At 39.8% G+C, this 13,565-nt stretch overlaps 1 protein-coding gene across 6 annotated transcripts in view; it reads left to right on the top strand.

Annotated features, from left to right (window-relative positions):
* The window catches only part of PANK1 (pantothenate kinase 1), a 104,330-nt gene extending 91,453 nt beyond the window's left edge, over positions 1-12,877 (top strand). For 4 of the 6 annotated variants that reach the window (XM_070780450.1, XM_070780451.1, XM_019952907.2 and 1 more), the window contains 4 exons: positions 2,534-2,710; positions 3,218-3,341; positions 6,661-6,786; positions 11,361-12,877. In XM_070780450.1, the coding sequence (XP_070636551.1) occupies positions 2,534-2,710; positions 3,218-3,341; positions 6,661-6,786; positions 11,361-11,420 (487 nt within the window). In that variant the 3' untranslated portion in view covers positions 11,421-12,877. The other 2 variants (XM_070780448.1, XM_070780447.1) reach the window with 2 other exon arrangements.
* Positions 12,878-13,565: the final 688 nt, after the last annotated feature.

Below are 13,565 nucleotides of genomic sequence, written 5' to 3'. Positions count from 1 at the left end.
ATGGCTTGATCTTTAAGTTTTGCTACTCCTAGTAGGATGGCTGTAACTCTAGGTTTTTTGTTATTCTCCTATACCCTATTTTCCTATTAAGCATTTTTATTTTTAGGAACCCACATTATTATAGGATATCAGTTTTCTTTTAGACTTATGATTTTAAATGATTTGTTTCAGTGTTATATGTAATTTTACTGCATCCTAGATTCATAGCAACATTTCCTTTCTGTTGACACAACTCCAATTATATTATAGCAGATGAAAAAAAAAAAAGCAGAACTTAACGGCTTATATTGTTAGAATGTGTAATCTATGAAAAGAGGAATGTAAAGACTTTCCAAGCTTCAATGAAATGAGCAGTGCAGCTTATTTCATTCTTTTGGAATCTGTTTTAAGGGCATGAGCATTCATGTAATTGGATTCTTTTACTTTCTTCCTGAAATTCCTCACTACAGGTTTGTTGGGTTTTTAAAAAAAAACAATGATGTTTTGGTCTCTGATTTGCTGAGGGTTTTGCTATGTGTCTGCTGAAACAAACATGCATCTGATGATGAGCGAGAGAATCACTAGACTGGATAACGGGGGGCAGGTTGAGGATGTTAATAAAGTGCTCTTCTGCAACTGTACGTTCTTTCGTCCAACCTGCAGTGTCCCAGCTGTGCCAGTGCATGCTTGCTTTCCCCATTCAGCACCGATTCTTTGTCAGTCACCTGTCATTTTCCACTCATACAAAGCCCTCGTCCCTTTTCACTCATACCAACACATCAGATGATGAGTTGCCTTCTTTCTAAGTCAGCCAGTGCCTTTAAGTGCTTGTATGTTTGGAGTCAGTTGCTGAACACCTTGAGGAATACAAATACCTGATTTCAAAGACAGGATATTAGTGTGGATGAAAAGTAGAAACTAGAAATGGGAGCTAAGCTTTTTATACACACACACACACACACACACACAGAAAACAAGACAAATTCACATCACACAAGCCAAAAAGTGTTCCCATTAAACCATGCTAGCTATGTGGGGCAGACTAAAAACTAACAACATCTCATGATGCACCATGTTAAATGTAAATAAACACAAACTTTCTTAGAGGAAATCCAGAATTTCTGCTGTGACTGAGTTGTCAAGAGTGTAATGCCCGTGGAGCTCTTTTTGTCCTCACGGGACTGCACCTAGTTTGCATGGCTATGCCTGGTGCCTAACTACCTAATTTGCTACGAAGACACATCATTTCAATCAAGTATGCATTTTTGTAAGAATCACTATTTAAGAAATATTACAGTTACACCTTAGATGTAAATCCTAAAGAACTGTGTGTCTATAATCTGGTACCTTTTTGGTAACAACTTTTTGACAATAAATATAGTTTACCCTAAATTTTCTTTTTTTTTTTTTTAGATTTAAGTTTTGAAAATAACCTCAATCTCAATTTGAATTTCCTCTTAAAAGCCAGTATCCAAACACATATGGAATCCCCAGGGCTGGCAGTTCTTGGAATTTCAGAACAAACTGATGTGCATTTACTCTTCTGAGTGGCAAACAGAAAGTAAGGCCCATTCATGGCCATATCAGTGCTCTTCTCTGCCAGGCGCTCACTGCTGACAGTTTTATTCTGAATCTGCTTTTCTTCCCCTCAAATAACTTTGACATTAATTTACAATTGAGTTCCCTCTCAACTATCATGATTGGTTTCGAATTTTGTCTCAAAAGACTATCGTAGAGGAATTCCCTGCAGCACCACCCCCCCACCCCCACAAAAAAACTGAAAGCTTTTAAAACATGGTTCAAGCACTGAAACCATTTTAAGATCTCTGTTGCTATTTTTTGACTATCGCATGGTAAGTAAAATACTAATAATCTTTTCCAAAGTTTACTAGAAAAAAAATCAAATGTGAGATCCATCAATTGTTTCCTTTTTGAAATTTCTGAGAATCTTCAGTGACATTACTTCTGCAGGAGAAGCAAGGTCGGAGGAAAGATACAGCTTTGGGACTGGCTATTCCTGGCAGAGTCCCAGTTCAGTCTCGTCGTCATAGAGTCTGTCTCTCTAGATATGAACTGTGCTTCATGTATACACAGTTTCTAAGTATTTGCATTTAGCTACATATGTTTGTTTGTTTTTTTTTTTTAATAGCAGTCATTTCTCTGGTTATTTGCCGCTTCCACACCACCCAAATTAAGGGAGCTAGCTCATGATTTGGCCCCAGTTTCTAGGCGGGACGATTGCATGAAGCACTTAGGTCAGCGGCTGGTTGAAGGTCTCACAACGGAAATCAGTGAGAGTCTTTCTCTGGGTTTTGTTCTTAAAATTCAGGGCAAGTTTTCCTTGATGTTTCTTTTAGTCTCTGCCCTATTTTTTTTTTTTTTTCCAATCCGATCTACCCTGAAGCTCTTTTTCACCCAGCACTTTAATTCAAGTGCCCCCTTAGTTTTTTTTCTGTTTTGATTCACCCGTATTAGTGGTCTTGATGTAGTTGGGGACTTGGATGGGCAAAGTCTTCCAGTAAAACTTAAAAAATAAACCTTATTGTTCCTTCAGTCTTGGAGGTGGAACATTCCTAGGCCTTTGTTGCTTGCTGACTGGTTGTGAGACCTTTGAAGAAGCTCTGGAAATGGCAGCCAAAGGCGACAGCACCAATGTTGATAAGCTGGTGAAGGACATTTACGGAGGAGACTATGAACGATTTGGCCTTCAAGGATCTGCGGTAGCATCAAGGTAGAGACTAAGTAGCTAGGAGCAGTAGCGATTAAACACAAGGCAGTCTCTCCACCCTGGCTGTTCATTTAGTTTTTTGTTTTTTTTTTAATGTCAACCCACCAGCCTGGTGCAAGGATCTATGGTATTGGAGCTCAGACTTGATCTCCTGCCCTTGGTGAAGCACTGAGATGTTTAGCTTTGGATACCTGTGCTTAAAATAAGGCAGCTTTGAAAGAAGGTTCTGGAAAACTGCAACAGTTTCCCCTGTTCCATTCTTGTCCAGATATCTAGAGGCATTAAAAAAAAAATTTTTCCCCCCGTTAATAGCCATGCTACTTTGTCCCTATTAAGAAAAGGGCGGCCAATCATCCATATGGTAATCCTGTCAGCTTGTAATCCATGGTAGCTAAATCAGGTCATTTGAGCTTGATCAGAGTTATTCATAAAACTCTCCGCTGTACTTTGGTGGAAGCATGGGGCCTGCCCGAGGATGATTTTGAACACTCGCTAATATTTCCAACATAGCTTTGGCAACATGATGAGTAAGGAAAAGCGAGACTCCATCAGCAAGGAAGACCTCGCCCGAGCCACCCTCGTCACCATCACCAACAACATTGGCTCCATTGCTCGGATGTGTGCGCTGAATGAGGTAAGGCCTTCACCCGGGAACAGCCATCTGTCATTCATAAACACCATTTTTGGCAGCGCAGTAACTGGGGACCCTCACAACACTACAGATCCTTGGAAAACCTGCTGTTTCTCATAATCATACCTTGCAGAACATGAGGGATGTTTGTTGGGGGAGGGAGAGGAGTATGTATTTTAAGGAGACATTGGGTGATGACAAATAAAACCATCTAACTGGGGAAACAGTAAAAATGACAGTCCATACTATAACCTCTCCAACCTTGTGGACACATACCTATTGAACGGTGAGGGAAAGCTCATGCATCCTTGTAAACAGTTGCAGGTAAAACATTCCACTTGCAATTTTCGATATTCTCTCTGCTTTCAGCTTCTTTACAGTGTTGCCTTGTGGCATGGAGTTCAAGCAGCATTGTACAGGGCTATCAAAGCACAGAGAGCTTGCTACAGCTGAGGCCAGCCAGAGCCCCAGGCACAAGAAAGGGCAGAGTTGGTGACTGACAAAGCTTTGGTAACGTGTTTTAAAACATTGCAAAATTGCTTTGAGAAGAACAGAACCCTTTTCTGAAATACAAGATGTGTCAAGTAGAATAGTTCTCACCGAGTTGTATTAGGAAGACAAGAAAGAGGCATTAGGATGTGGAATAAGAAATAGCAAAAGTATTAAAGAATCACCGTAGCATCAGTAGTGGGGCTTCCCAGGTGGCGCTAGTGGTAAAGACCCTGCTTGCCAATATTCTTGCCTGGAGAATCCCACGGACAGAAGAGCCTGGTGGGCTGCCGTCCATGAGGTCACAAAGAGTCAGATACGACTAAAGCGACTTAGCACTGGAGCATCAGTAAGAGTTTTTAAAATATGAGTTTTCATAGAAATGTGACATATATACAGAAGAGGGCTCGAATCACAAGGGTACAGCCGACAGATTGTCAGATACATGTGCATGTGTGCACACACACACCTGTATAGCCACCACTCAGATCAAGAATTGGAACAATACAGGTAACTGCAGAAACCCTCTCCAGCCCCCTTCTAGTTGAACAGTGGAATATTACACAGGGTAGGAGGCAGCCTGTATGACAGGTGGGTGACAGCCCTGCCTTTGAACTCTAGGGTTACGAAAGAGACACACTCCTTTTACAGCATTGAACAGAATTTGTCACTGGCCTATGGATCAGTGTCATGCTTTTTGTAAGCCCCCATTTCAGTTGGAGTTTAAATGAGGGTGGTATTCAGATGAAAGTATGTATTCCAGAGACATGCCTTTTCAAAGTCCACTGTGGTCATGGGATTCACTTTAACAGAGAATTTACTTTTTGACATTAACCTTTGAGGAAAGTTTTCCCAAGTAGCCAAACAAGCCCTAGGACTAGTATGTGTATAGTTGGCTGTGCCCATAAACTCTCAAAGGTCACTTGGGTGGAATGTCTTCCATCCAATAGAGCAATAGGTGCCATTTCCCCTACTTTCCGGAGAGCTGCCGTGAGCCAGCAGATCTTTTTACAGGTATCATAATCACTTTACGAGTAGAGTAACTGCTTTTATTTTTGACTTTTATTTCAGTGTTAATACCATTTATTGTTGGATTGTAGTGTAGCCATGGTACATCCTATTAACAGTTGGAGTAACTCTTTTGAATGTTTCTGTGGTGTTGAATGAATAAGAGGACTCACGGATCGCTTGGGGCCAGGCTTCTGTTGGCCAGCGTCCTGCCAGCCATTGCTTTGCTCCCTGGAGTCACTGACTGGAGGATCTTTGATTCCAGCCATTTCACGGAGGGGCACCACATTTACTGACTCTAAAATATTTTTCTGTGATTACTGGAATGCTATCAAATAGTTCTCTACCAACTTTTAAAGTTTGTATTCTTTTTTTTTTTTTGGAATAGAGAGTACAAACACATAATACAGAGCTCTGAAGACACCACAAGTAGAGTATACATGGAAATGAGTCACCACTGCCATCCCATCCCTCAATTTTAACCTCACTAGAGGTAGCACTGGTTTTAGTTTTTCTGTTTTGTTTTGACTCTGTATTATCTGCATTATAGGGTAAACATGCTGAATAAATATTTGATTTTTGAATTAAATATGTCAGACTTTTCTTTAATGGAGTCTGAGTGTTACACCTTTTCTACTTCAACATTTTTAAAAAGAATTCTTCCGTGTTTTCTTTGTCTCTTTTTTTTTTTTAACGTTTATATCTTTGACGCACCTGGAATTTATTTGAAATAGGAGTATCTATCCCATTCTAATGCCATTTCCCTTTCTTCTGGCTTCCTGCCAGAGCAAAGCAGGACCGAAAGTTTGAGCAAGTCCTACCTGGGCAGTTTGTGGCTACAGCTCTTCTTTGTGGAAACATTAAAGTTACCTCCCACACCTCTACCCAGGGAAAATTTTCACTGTGGTTAATAGATTTGTTAACATGTATTGTTGAAATCTGAGACAGTTAGAAAGTGATGTTCCCACACTCTGATTGCTCTTGATAGATTGAACAGAAAATAATGCCAGATCCCAAGACTCTGTTCCCTTTTATGTGAGTGACCATAGCAACCGACTCTCTGAGTGAGTGATGGTGAGCAGCGTCTGTGTGGCAGACAGGCTGAGTTCAGTGTGAGGTGTGTGTTCAGAATACAAATCTGTATCCATGACAACAAAAATATAAATGTGATTTTCATTATCTTATTGTAACCCACATATTGATCAAACAGGATATTTCATCATATATCCTAAAGGGCGAAACTGGGTACCATTTCTTTTTTGTATTCCCAGTGTTTGCAACAGAGCAACCTGACCAGACTTGTTAGATGAATAACTTATACCATAACCATTTAATTTATGAGTTGGTTGGGAGTTCTCTGATAGCCTAGTGGTTGGGATTTGGTGCTGCCTTCGCAGCACCAAAAACTTTTTAAAAAAATAGATAAAATTTATAAAAAAAAATAATTTATAAGTTGATAATATTCTAGAGTTGGAAGTTTGGGGGATTGAAGGAAGGCACAAGCAATTTAGTCGAGCTTGAATTCCAGTTTTAATTTCATATATGAAATGTTGGGAGGTGAATTTTATATTAGACCCAGGGCAACCTAACATAATACCTGTAAACAAGCCCAATATCAGTCTCTGCCTCACCCATGCAAACTGTGGAATGAACTATGAGGTTGATTTGGCTTCACCTTGGAAATCCTGAAATAATTCTGCTTAACAACAACAACAAATTCACTCTGCAAAGTCCTGGAGCACAGTGATATACAAAGCATTGGATCTGTTAAATGCTATTTTTATGCCATGGTTCACTGTTTCTCTTTCGTTTTTTCTTTTCCCAGAATATTGATAGGGTTGTGTTCGTTGGGAATTTTCTCAGAATCAATATGGTCTCCATGAAGCTGCTAGCATACGCCATGGATTTTTGGTCCAAAGGACAGCTAAAAGCTCTGTTTTTGGAACATGAGGTAAGTTGAGTTCACATGGACTTAATTGTCCTCTGTGGACATTTTTGGGTTGTCTAACATGTGAGCGGGTTCCTTAGTTTGTATTTATGCAAAAGATAAGGAAGAACAGTATATAAAATGGAAGCTCTCTTATCCAACAATCAAGACTGCTGCTGCTAAGTCGCTTCAGTTGTGTCCGACTCTGTGCGACCCCAAGACGGCAGCCCACCAGACTCCTCTGTCCCTGGGATTCTCCAGGCAAGAACACTGGAGTGGGTTTCCATTTCCTTCTCCAGTGCATGAAAGTGAAAAGTGAAAGTGAAGTAGCTCAGTCGTGTCCGACCCCTAGCGACCCCATGGACTGCAGCCCACCAGGCTCCTCCGTCCATGGGATTTTCCAGGCAAGAGTACTGGAGTGGGGTGCCATTGCCTTCTCCGACAATCAAGACTAGTAGATGGTTGATTTTTTTTAAAGTTAAAAAATGAGTGATCCTAGGAAAATACCTCCCTACTTTAAACATTCTATTTTAATATAAAATGTGTAAATGTTCACTTGCTCACCAATTTTTTGAGGCAGGTGCAAGACCTAATTTTGAGCCTGGGTTCTGCTGATGGGAGCTTTGTAATTGTCTCTTTTTTATAATCCACAGTATTGTGTACATTTTTTGATTTTTGGTTTGTTTCTTTAAAGTAGATCAAGAAATTAAAGATCCTTATGAAGTAATTTGATTGCAAAATCATTCTAAATTATCCCAATCTTTCATATGTAGAATCTACCTAAATAGAGGGCAACGGTTGTGACTACCTTTTTCAATCTTTGTAGCTTTTTTTTTTTTTTTTTTCAATTTTGAGATAGAGTTAGCACATAACACTGTATAAGTTTAAGGTATACAATAATGATTCAATATATGTATGTATTATAAAATGGTTATTATTAATAGCATAAGTTTAGTTATCATCCACCACCACACATTATTACAAAGATTTTTTTCCTTGTAATGAGAACTTTGAACATTTACTCTCCTAGCAACTTTGACTATTATTAACTAGCTTTTTCATCTTTTTTAAGAAAATAACTGGATTTTCATAGAGGTGACCATTCCATCTTGTACTCTTTTTATTGGTTTTGGTGGTATATACTTACATTAGATTATTACATTAATAATGAAATTGTCCTAAACAAATTTGAGGATAAACACAACTGACCCTTGGCAAATAAACAACTCAGTCAGTGAGAACAGAAGTGTTCAGGCTACTCTTAGTAACCTGGTGGCCTTGAGAGGCTAGTGTGCTAGACATTAGGCAGCCTGTTTACAGAAGTAGAGAGCTCTGATTAATTCAGAGTCCCTTATATCCAGTTTCTAAATTGGAGGTTTCTAAGAGTGAGTAGGGGGGCCCTCTTTTCTTCCCACCTCCTCTATCCTCCTTTAAAATCAATACTGTAGGGCTTCCCTGGTGGCTCAGTGGTGAAGAATTCGCCTACCAGTGCAGGAGACACAGGTTCAATCCCTGTTCTGGGAAGACCCCACATGCCGTGGAGTAAACACTGAGCCAGCGCTCTCGGGCCCACAAGCTACAACTACTGAGCCCATGTGCCACAACTACTGGAACTTGTTTACCCGTGCTCCTCAACAAGAGAAGCCACTGCTACGAGAAGCCTGAGCACTGCAACTAGAGAGCAGCCCCGGCTCACCACGAGAGGAGCCCACACAGCAACGAAGACCCAGCACAGCCAAAAATAAATTAATTAATTTTAAAATGGAAGAAAATAAAATCAATACTGTAGAAAGCAGCTCTTTTTTTTTTTTTAGAAGGCAGCTATTTATCATAGCAGGTACCCAGTGCCTTGGATATAATGCAGCAGGAAGAATAGGCAGTATCATAAATTTCCATTGTAATGAATACTGTGGCATTTTTCTCATTTCCAAACTGAATTATTTACTTGAAAAGTTGCTGATTCATTTCTAAGTTATTTAGGGCTCTCTAAACCTATGTTCTCGAAGAAAGCAATGGCACCCTACTCCAGTACTCTTGCCTGGAAAATCACATGGATGGAGGAGCCTGGTGGGCTGCAGTCCATGGGGTCGCTGAGAGTCAGACACGACTGAGTGACTTCACTTTCACTTTTCACTTTCATGCATTGGAGAAGGAAATGGCAACCCACTCCAGTGTTCTTGCCTAGAGAATCCCAGGGACAGCAGAGCCTGGTGGGCTGCTGTCTACGGGGTCACAGAGTCCGACATGACTGAAGCAACTTAGCAGCAGCAGCAGCAAACCTATGTTCTATTAAAGCATATAAAACAATAGGAAGTTAAATACAAAAGAGTTAAAGGCCAATGATAGACATTAGTACTAAAGAAAGTTTTTGTTTTCATGTTTTTACGCAGGCTAAGAAATGATATTAACTTTTTTTGTGGGGAGGATGGGGCCTCAGAATTTTCACTTTCCTTCCCCCAACCAGAGCATCTCCCTTTCTATCTACTTAGTTAATCGATTTTCCTTGTAAAGTTTTGTTTAAAAAAATAAAATGAAAAAGAAAAACACTCTTCTGGATATCTGTGCTAAGTCGCTTCAGTTGTATCCAACTCTTTGCGACCCTGTGGACTGTAGCGCACCAGGCTCCTCTGTTCATGGGATTCTCCAGGCAAGAATCCTGGAGTGGGTTGCCGTGCCCTCCTCCAGGGGAATCTTCCTGACCCAGGGATTGAACCTGCATCTTCTGCGGCTCCTGCATTGCAGGTGGATTCTTTACCACTGAGCCACTGGGGAAACCCTAGTGTTACTATATTTAGCAATCAAATAGGACACACTTATTTTATCTAGCATTTATCTGTTTTATCTGGCAACCCTAAGTTATGATCCTCTTGGACTAAAATAGAAAACAAACTCTGGAAGTCATCAGGGATTAAAAGCCATCTATGGGGCACACGGGTAGTTAGTTGATGGTAAGATAGGGAGCAAAACCCAATGTTTTGGGGAACCCACTTCTCCGGGTATAAAGGCATATCCTTCATACAGTCTTAGGCCTCTGGATGATAGCTATGGTTTGTTACTAAGTGTTAAACTCAGTCTCTATGGCCAATGAAAATAGAGCGTTTTTGTATCTCCTTGTAGGTACTTCTCAGAAAATTCTCTACCTCCTTGGGTTCATTCTCAGTTAGGCAGGTCTTTCTGGAGGAAGGTATGGAGAGAGAACTTTTGGGAGGGCTGGTAAGGTGGCTTTCCTGCCCTGCCTGGAGTCCTCACTCAGTCTCATTCATTTCAGTTATATGAGTGAGCATCTCCTAAGAGAAGTGGACTCCCCAGGTGGCTCGGTTGTAAAAGAATCTGCCTACCAATGCAAGAGACACAGGAGATGCTGGTTTGATCCTTGGGTCGGGAAGATTCCCTGAAGCAGGAAATGGCAACCCACTTCAGTATTCTTGAAAGAGAAGCCTGGTGGGCTACAGTCCATAGGGTTGCAAAGAGTCACACCTGCCTGAGCATGCACATGCATGTATCTTGGAACTAAAAGAAATAGTCTAGTGAAGCAGTTGAGAACACAGGCTCCCACTGACTTGGAGACCTTAGTCAATGACTTCTCCATTCTCTTTTAGCTTTTGTAAAATGAAGTGATAATAGTATTTGTCTCATAAAGTTATTGTGAGAATTAAGTGAAGAAATTCATATAGCGTTCTTAGAACAATTTCTAGCTTATAGCAAGCCCTCAATAAATGTTAGCAGTTGGCAGTGGAGACAGAGATCCCTGCCGTGTAGTGTTCTGACATCTGCCACCCATTTCTGCAGGAAGTAACCACTGAGCTAGGCAAAAGCAGAGAAGAGGTGTCTCCTGCCTTTTGGAAACCAACTTCTCTAAATATTTCTGTTTTTCAGGTTCTGTCATTTTTACAGATGAGAGAAGCTTAGAGTTCCTTCCTGTGAGACATTACAACTTTGGAGTCAGATAGATTTGGGGATTGAGCCCAGGACAAGGCATGTGACCCTGAAAGGGTAATTTACTTTATTACCTTCCATTTCTTATCTGTGGAATGGAGGTAATAATGTGAATTTTGCCATAACACGGATTAAAATGAAATAATTATAATCCGAAAAATCCTAAAAATACTCAACAGCAAGGTAGTAGTGTATACTGTGGTGCCAGAGATTTTTCTAAGCACTTTACATCTGTTAATTAATGTTTATAAGCAAATAGATACACAGTGCATTTTTTATTATTATTATTCTATCATGTTTCATACCAGAGTTCAGGTTTTAAATTTCTCATTATCTACAGCTTCCCAGGTGGTGCTAGTGGTAAAGAACCCGCCTGCCAATGCAGGAGACAAAGAGTCGCGGGTTCAGCCCCTGGGTCAGGAAGGTGCCCTGGAGGAGGGCATGGCAACCCACTCCAGTGTTTTTTCCTGGAGAATCCTATGGACAGAGGAGCCTGGCGGGCTACGGTCCATAGGGTCTCAAAGAGCCAGACATGTATGAGTGACTGAGCATGCACGCACACACAGCATTAGTGGGCAGCATTCCTCAAATTACGAAAAACAGCAGGTATTGGGCCAAGGTTCAGAGATAATCATACAGAAGTTTTCCCATTGTTGTTGTAGGGTTACTTTGGAGCTGTCGGGGCACTGTTGGAACTGTTCAAAATGCCTGATGACCAGTAGAGATGAGCCATAGACATGGAGCAGCCCTCTGTGAGGACAGGGACGCAAGCTCTGCTGCTGGAGAGGGTGAGAGCCACGGGACGGAAGCCAAGCCATTATGGCAGATGAACCTGCTGGATTTGTACATAATTTAAAATCCTTCTTGCTGATCTTTTACTCTTGGGTTTTGAGCTTATGATTCAAAATGGGGAATACAAGAGTTTTTTCTGTATACGGTATTTTTAAAAAAAGAAAAACATTTGTGCAACGTGGCCAAACCTACCAATTTTATGCATTGACTCTGAAAAACTGAATGATGTTTAAAGAAGGACCTGAAATGTAAGTGCTGGTTATTTTTCTTCTGGGGTTTACTGATCAGTGTGATAATTTTTAATTTCATTTAGTAATGACTCTAGAAGATTTTACCTTGACATATTTTTCATGACGTTTCATGATTTGCTGTTGGTTTCAAATGAAACTACAAATCTGGCATGTTTTACTGTGAACACTATTTTGTTTGTTTGTTTGTCTGTTTCCCTTTTTTTGGTCTTGTTTTTTCTGTTTGACTGTCTTATGGAAAAAGAGAATCCTTCCCCGTTTCTGTCCTCGGATGACCCCTCCCCCACCCCTGCAACACATTCATTCTTCAGTGTCCTTGTTCACATTAATCAAGGTGCTGACCAACTCAATACAAAGTTAAGCACGAGACCTAAAGCTCTCAAAAGTGCCCTTGAAGAGAAAACTCTGAAGAAGTGTTCATGAATTTAGTGAGTCTGGCAAAAGTTGAAAATGATTAATATATGCAATTTTGTCATCACCCTTATGAATATAAAGTGTTGCATTGAATTTCTTTTATGTTGGGTTATAATGTTACATTGAAATGTTCTCTGATTAAATGTCCTCATCCATGCAGAGCATGTGAGTGGCAGCAAATCCTGTGCAAGATGCTGGAATTTACAGGGAAAGTCTCCCGGTAGATAACTGTTCACACTGGGATGTTTAGGAGAAGTCATGGGTTGAGGTGTCATGTAGTAACATCTGTGTTTTGTACATGTATGTACCTAGGAGCTTTGTAACAATGCATCTTAAATAATAACAAACTTTTTTATTTAAAATATTTTAGACTGAAAACTGTATTTCAATCCCACTTTCTAAAATTTAAAAAAAAATTATGATACTGATCTATATTTTTTTTTCTGTTTGAAAGATATCATTGGGACTGATGGGTAACTTGAAAATGAGAGCTTTGTACAAATATTGAAACATGAGATCTAATGATTCAGAACTAATTAATCTTTTGAATTGAGCATATTGTCGAAAGGGATTTTTGAAGGGCAGTACCATTGTTCCATGATGAGACTTTCCTTCTTTGCCTTCTGGGCACCATCTTTAATTTCCATGTCTTCAAGTCTTGAAGAAGTTGATGTTAATGAAAGTGTTCACTTGTCTGGTTGAAATAAAGCCTGTTTCTGTTGTGATTTGTTTTAGTGTGTATGTCATTTTCATATCTTAACCTTTATGTCCATATTATCTGCTTTTGTATCATAAAAGGAATATGTGTTATACTTTAGCTACTCTATGTTTCATAATTTGAAGCTTTCACGTAAGCTTGGTAAGGTCCAAAATGCTCTGTCTTCACTTAAAGCTGTAGTGTAGCCCTATGCAAGGATTTATTTTTTTAATGTAGCTTTATTGTTCTTACACAACTAACTCCTTATTCCCAAAAGATCACTACTGTATTTGATAATTCTGAAAGAGTTTCAAAATTTGGTCATCACAAAAACATTTGATCAACTTCCACCTGGCTGAAAAAAATTCCAGAAACTAAGATGTTTTTGAAAAAGGTAAGTGCGAAAACCCACATATCGCCTGTGAGAGTACCTGTTTCAGATTGTTCTCTTCTGCCATTCCTACTCTCATCCGTCAGGGAATAACACCCCTTGGATCATGGTTCTTCAAAAGAAATCAAGGCATGTTAGTGCAACTACACAATTTTTAAATTATCTGGAATCACTTGATCTCTCATTATAAATGTATATAATATGGGTTTAACTAAGGAAATAAATTACTCCATTATACAAATATCAGTTATATGTTGGCTACTTATAGCCAGTCTTTTTTTTTTTTTTAAACAATGAGGAAGTAGTACCCAGAGGAATTTTTTTA

The sequence above is a fragment of the Bos indicus genome, chromosome 26 (genome assembly GCF_029378745.1).
Source record: "Bos indicus isolate NIAB-ARS_2022 breed Sahiwal x Tharparkar chromosome 26, NIAB-ARS_B.indTharparkar_mat_pri_1.0, whole genome shotgun sequence".
NCBI lineage: Eukaryota > Metazoa > Chordata > Mammalia > Artiodactyla > Bovidae > Bos > Bos indicus.
This window is presented reverse-complemented; position numbering and strand designations above follow the sequence as displayed.